General features: G+C 41.8%; 1 protein-coding gene across 3 annotated transcripts in view; it reads left to right on the top strand.

Annotated features, from left to right (window-relative positions):
* Positions 1-2,359: 2,359 nt before the first annotated feature.
* The window catches only part of LOC116850981 (glycerol kinase), a 14,285-nt gene continuing 10,098 nt past the window's right edge, over positions 2,360-6,546 (top strand). Inside the window, exons 1-2 of one of the 3 annotated variants that reach the window (XM_032829913.1) lie at positions 2,360-2,634; positions 5,582-5,954. In XM_032829913.1, coding sequence (XP_032685804.1) covers positions 5,777-5,954 — 178 coding nt within the window. In that variant the 5' untranslated portion in view covers positions 2,360-2,634; positions 5,582-5,776. Of the gene's footprint in view, positions 2,635-5,581; positions 5,955-6,038; positions 6,419-6,546 lie in introns of those variants that run through there. The other 2 variants (XM_032829912.1, XM_032829916.1) reach the window with 2 other exon arrangements.

The following is a 6,546-nucleotide window of genomic DNA, read 5'->3' as shown; positions in this document are numbered from 1 at the left end:
TATATATATATATATATATATATATATATATATATATATATATATATTTATATATATATTTATATATATATAAAATTTTTGATGAAGATTGTAAAGTTATAGCGCATAAGTAAAATATCATATATTGATGATACGATTTGGAAGTATACATTTTAGGTAATTATCAAGGAGATGGAGGTTGCGTTCCGTTTCATGCATAAAGGTCGTTCTACATTAGTTGCAAATCGATTGCAACTGTTGTTACGACAGCCAATCAGAAGCGTCAATAGCACCATTGATACTTCTGATTGGCTGTCGCAATAAGAATTGCGTCTGCTTGCGATCGGTTTGCAACTAATGTAGAACGATTTTTATGCGCGCATTGCCTACAATATACGTAATATGTACAGATAAATGCACACATTGCGTAAAACGGAACACGGCCGGAGACTTCTTCACTGATTTGCCTAAAATTTCGGAATATTGTGTATTTTATTGCGTAAAATACGAATATGAAAATTAAAATTGTGGCTCTTAAGTAAAACAAAAGTTATAAGGTGCTAAAAAATGATAGTTTGAATCCAAACTATCGCGTGACTCGAAGTGATATTTAATGATCGTACTGCTATTTTAGAAAAGCTGTACGCTCATTGGATAGTTGCATTCAGTACTACAATCGTTCACTGAGCGCTCAGTGAGCTCTTGCATCTCATTGGCATATTCTTTTAGATCTAAAAATATATACCAATCAAATATAAGAGCTCACTGAGCGCTCAGTGAGCGATTATAGTACTAAATGGGAGCGTTCAGCGAAAAAAGCGCTCAGTAAGCAATCAGCGATTATTGATTCTTACTATTAGATCCCTAAATCTAAACCAATTACATTGGGCGCGTTCAGCAGACACAACAGTTGTACAACTGTTAAGTAATTCGTAAACATAATTGGTCTAAATATGGGGAACCAACAGAATAATCCAATAAACATCGAGTGTTCACTGAGCGTTTTTATCTGTTGAACGTGCTCATTGACGAATCGTTCAATTGTTATGCAACGTTGAGTTCGCTGAATGCACCTAATGCACCTGATATTACGTATCGCATCCCGCATTGCACTGGATGCGAGAGTCATCATGCGCGTTCAGCGGAAAAAGCCTTGCCTAAGACCGGTATTCATAGTCGAATCTTATTTCAAGTCGTCTTAAGATGCGAATACGGCTCTGTGATTGGTTCATGACATCTTAAGACAGTACTTAAGATGATCTTAAATATAAGATCGAACTATGAATATCGGCCTATGTCACTCAAGATAGTATTGCGCTTCGTAGCAAAGGTTTTATAATTAACAAAAAATAGTATTCTAATTTAGCATCCTCCAATGCAAAGTTTATCTTATACGCTTTCATACTGAAAAATGTTATTCTATTCCCTTGATATATAATAAGCGATAAAGATAGAATGATGCTTTCAGCATAAAAGCGTGCAAGACGAACTTAGCCCAAGTTAATCAGAAGCGTCAACTACTAATAGCTCCTGCACACAGAACGCGGTAATGCTTGCCGCGCGGCGGAAGTCCGCACGACAGCCAATCAATATGTTGTTTTTCCGTAAGAGCTAGAAGGTTATTACGGAAAGCAGCATATTGATTGGCTGTCGCGCGAACTTTCGCCGCGCGGCAAACATTACCGCGTCCTGTGTACAGGAGCCATTACGCTTCTAATTAGCTGTCACAACAAGCGTCGCTGTTGCGAACCACTTTGCGATTAATGTATAACGACCTTGATATAAACCATAATGTCCGTGTTAGATGAGGGTAACATTCACGAAACGCATATTAATTTTACAACTCCACAATTATCGTAATATTCAATACAATTCCACGATAAAGTATATTATATGTATTTGTAAAATCGCACTTCTGCGATTATCATATGTCCTGATTTGACACAATGACTTGGTTTATATAGTGCACTTGATACGCATACTAAATAGTAACTTTCTATTAAATAATTTTAATATCGACGATGTATATAAACAACAGTATATTAAGCTGGTATAATATTCATCAAGAAGGCGTATTGTATCGATTGAATGCGTCGTCGTTGATATGCATTGTTAATATTGAGATTATTTAATAGAAAATTACTATTTAGTACGCATATCAAGTGCACGATGTAAACCAGACCAGTGTTTACTAACAGCAGGTTATCAAACAACGAGGTTCCTTGTATACATAAAAACGTCCTGTAGATGATCTGACATTCGTGAAAGGAACGTCGATGTTGTCGTTTCGCATGGACCAAGGAAACAGCAAACGGAATGATACGTGCGGACCAAACAGACCTATATTGTTACATGCGGACAATTGCGCGCGCAACATCAGACACAGCAGACGACGACGAGTCGTCGGTTCGCGCGTGCGACGGGTAGTGAAGCATGGCAAGTGGCGGTGGACATGCGTCTCAGTCGTTGCGCGATCGTTCGCATGTTCATCGATAGTTGCGTGTAACATTCCGATAACCCCGAGGCTCTGTGTCCGGCTCGTCGCGAGCGCCGTCGACGCCCGACGAGCGAGCGGGCGCGCACAAATATCGACCGTCGTGATCGTCGGAGGCGTTTGCGTTCGTTCCTGCCGGCCGTCATTCACGGCAGCTGAACGTGAGTATTATCACTGGGAAGTACGACTATTCTCGTCCGCTGCTCTGTGAACTTTGCCATTTAAGCGACTCTCACCGTGTCCCCCTCGCTCGAGGACTCGTAATTCTGCACTCCCGCGCTTCGCGACGAACTTGCTCGCGGCATGCGCGCAACTTCGCGTGTTCTTACCGCAAGTGACATAATGACCGCTGAACTTCCGTAGCACGTGGCTCGACCGGCGCAGCTACTACGCTGTTAGTTCGGGCTCTCGTCCGCTAGGTGGCTGCTGCTTTCTACCTTATAGCGGTCGTCTTGTCGAATAATTACAAATGTTACATTAAAAAAATATTTGGATCTAGATTGATGCATGTTATAGCTGTGCTTCAGATTTTTTCTTATTGAATTTGATGGTAATGACCCTTTGAGGATTAAAGTTGAGCACATGGTTTGGGATGTATAGCTCTGACGTTTCTCGATAGCACTTGTGTACCAGATGATCAGTATATAAGGACGAGTCGTAACTAGAGTTCTCGGGTAGTCCGATACTTCCCGGGTAAAAACCTACGCATCATGCGGCCTATTTACAGACCACATCATGTCTAGTACTCACGTACCGCCAAAACAGCGTGTATCGGAATCAATTGTCCTTTGCTTAAAACTCTACTGAGGAAGTGACGACGACTATCTCTTTTGCCATAATATTTCTTTTAAAGATTTAGTTATCTATAGAGCGAGATTTTTTTTTTAATTATTAACTTTTTAGTTGCAGTATATATGCGCTTTAGCTTAACTTTGAACATATTTATTTTCTTATTGAATCCCGATATATTGCCAAATATTGTCATGCGTTGCATGATAACGAACGAAATAAATGAATATCAAAAAATATTATACTATTTTATTATTTTTAGTTAAACAATTCACAAACAAATGCCTTGCACAGAGCACTTGGAGTACGAATGATTCTCGAATGATATACGCCACAGCTAAACAAAATGTGCAGTTAAAAAATTAATATATACGAAAGATATATACTTGTTTATTAAATGTTCTTCAGTATAATAAAGACAGATTTCTCGAAGTGATTGATTGATAGACGACATGAGAGAAAACTTAGTGTGTATATTTATCAACAGAGAGTTGTATTTTGTTCCCATTGAGTGATGCATTATTTATATAACGATTGTGACGCAAGAGGACAAAGTGCGATCGTTTAGTGATAGATGTATTTCGAGAATCAAAAACGTTATCGTTTAGCGAGAACTAAAATAAAACTATATTTTCTCGTCTCTATAAAAACTTGACTTTACGATACGAAGTAATTTATACATGCTCAGCATTTCCTCGAGCTTCTCATGTAGACGCACTTGAAAACCGTATTATTAGCAATTTATCGTATATGTATGCGCATATATCAGATGACTGCTTTCAAACTGAAACCAAAGATTTGGAAAGAACGAGAATATTTTTTTATTCACGCATAAAATAATACTTTTAAATTATACGTGTCATGGATTCGTTCAATATATTTACAAAATTTCCATATCGTCATCTTTAGAGTCATTCCTTTGCCGATATATGCGTTTTGTTGAAGCCAAGGGAACACAAAATAAAAAAATATTTTAATTTTTAACATTTCATTCGCAAAAGTTTTGACATATCCGCTGTGGAATGATGAAATTTCGGTTTTTTTCGACAAGACATCAATCAAATACGCTTATCGTCGAACATCCGACATATTAATCATGAATAATCGCTATCGGTGAGGTTTTTCACTGGTATTCGTGAGTGACGTTAGCGTATCATGACACACGTATCTTGTTCATCTCAAAGTCCAAATTTCAACAGATCCGGTAAAATTTTTTTTAAATGCACGATCGTGAGTTCAAGCACATTACGCGAAATACGCGAAGAGCGTCGTATCAACGTACAACAGAACGTTTCACTCAGAACATGCTAGTCACGTTGTGCGTTGCACAGTTGAAGGTCTTCGTTTGTTTACTAATAACATCTTCCTTTCTTTACAGCAAACTTCTACCGAGGTATTTTGCATTCGTTTAAATGTTGCTAAGTACAGTCGATGGCAGAAAGGTTGCAGCGCTTTAACCTCGGCTAACCTTAGGAAGCCGTTGGCATCCAATAGGAGAGTCTATTCTCAGAAAGATATCCTAAAAAAAGCAAACTTCTATTGGATACGTGTGCGCTGTATTTGTTGGGGAAAAAATATCGCGACTTTTGACTGTACGACACGTCCTATTTGTAGGGCATTGTATTTTCACGACTGACACTACCCGGTCGGAGGGCGATTTTTTCCCGAGTCACGTAGCGAACGTATTGTCAAATAGAACGTAAGGGAACGTTGACCGCGCGCGGGTGAACGTGACAAGAAGGTGCGGTACAGAAATCTGTCCTATTTCGGCTGAACTCTGCAGTATACACTTATGAAACTTAAAAAGGAAGTATGTATACGGTTGAGACTCGATGGAAAACGGAGGAGAATAGAAACAGTGCGAGCTAGTGCAGGAACAGACCGAAGGTCTGTTCTTTTTGGGAGAATTTCTTGAATCCGTGTACACTGATGCAACAAGTTCGAGTGAAACAAGTTTGATTCACTCGAATTTGCATCGGTGTACACCACAGTTCGGAAAGTTCCTCGAACAGGTCTTATAAAATTCAGTAGGATAAGGAAAGTCTCGACTTCGCACGGCTATGTATGGCTAATTCGGGCTCCGACTGTGACCACGACACATGCGATCACTCGCGAGTACGTTATAAGTACGCGTGAAAAAACGCGCGCGGCGAGGAGTGCGGGGAGCGAGTCGACGGGTGAGGCGACGGCGGAGAGACCGGACAGGTCGCCCGGCGGCCTCTCGCATTCCCTCGAACGAGCGTGCGTGGCGCGCTTACGTTACATGTTCGATTAGTGCGGTGCCGCCGGCAGTTCGAGATAATCTCGTTTTTCCTGAAGATTTTAGAGCGACGCGTCACCGCTACACGCCGTGCCGAGAAGGAGGAATTCACGCGCGCGCGCGCGCGCAACCACAAGCAGCTGGACGATCACCGTAACGAGGAGAACGAAAAAAAATTACCGCGCGCTGTGCCGATCGTAACCCGAACCGACACCTGCGAACGGCGGCGACACGTCGGCGCGGGCTGTTAACTCATGGAGCGCGAAGATCCGAACGGAAATGCGACGGAGGACGAGAACGAAAATGCGGCCGCGGGCGAGCGGGGCGCGCCGGAAGGTTCCTTGGAAAGTCCACGTGTGCCGTCGGAGATGGAACAGTCGGAGACCGGTCGGAGAACCAGTATTTTCAAGTATTACTCCTACAAGAACGCAGGTAAGAGAGTCCGTTCTCGGATTCGTCGCGCGTTTCCGCGTTAAATCGGTTACGCCCGACGTTCGAATCGACAAGTGCTGTGCTGTATGTGTGTGTGTGAAGCTAGGTTATACACCGGGCGAACGAACAACGAGCGAGCAACGATTGCAAACTTCCGTTTTACGATTAAACAACAGTGTGCTTAATCTGACGAATTCCTCTGAACAGAACGTCTTGTTCGTATTCGCGCCGATTCGCTCATAGTGTAGTTTATCGAAGAAAGTTTGTGCACAAATGTATCATGTTTGCTGGTTGTTCGTTCTCTCAGTGCATACCCAGCTTGAGATGCCTGTCGGGTTTGGGACAGCCATCGAGTCGAGTGGGAAATCACATTTGTCGCGGAGGGGTCGTCGTCTGGTGAATCGTCCGTTGTGCAGCGGTGTTTAATTTTTCAGATCTAAATACTCTCTCTCCGTCGTGTTCAAGTTAGTACGACTCTATACACGTCGAATATTAAATAAGATATAACAGTACAGAGACGCAAGGCGCGCGCGCGCGCGAGAAAGAAAGAGAGAGAGAGAGAGAGAGAGAGAGAGAGAGAGAGAGAGAGAGA

The sequence above is a fragment of the Odontomachus brunneus genome, unplaced genomic scaffold (assembly GCF_010583005.1).
Source record: "Odontomachus brunneus isolate Ranch 3 - 2012 unplaced genomic scaffold, Obru_v1 Obru_scaffold_162, whole genome shotgun sequence".
Classification (NCBI taxonomy): Eukaryota; Metazoa; Arthropoda; class Insecta; order Hymenoptera; family Formicidae; genus Odontomachus; species Odontomachus brunneus.
This window is presented reverse-complemented; position numbering and strand designations above follow the sequence as displayed.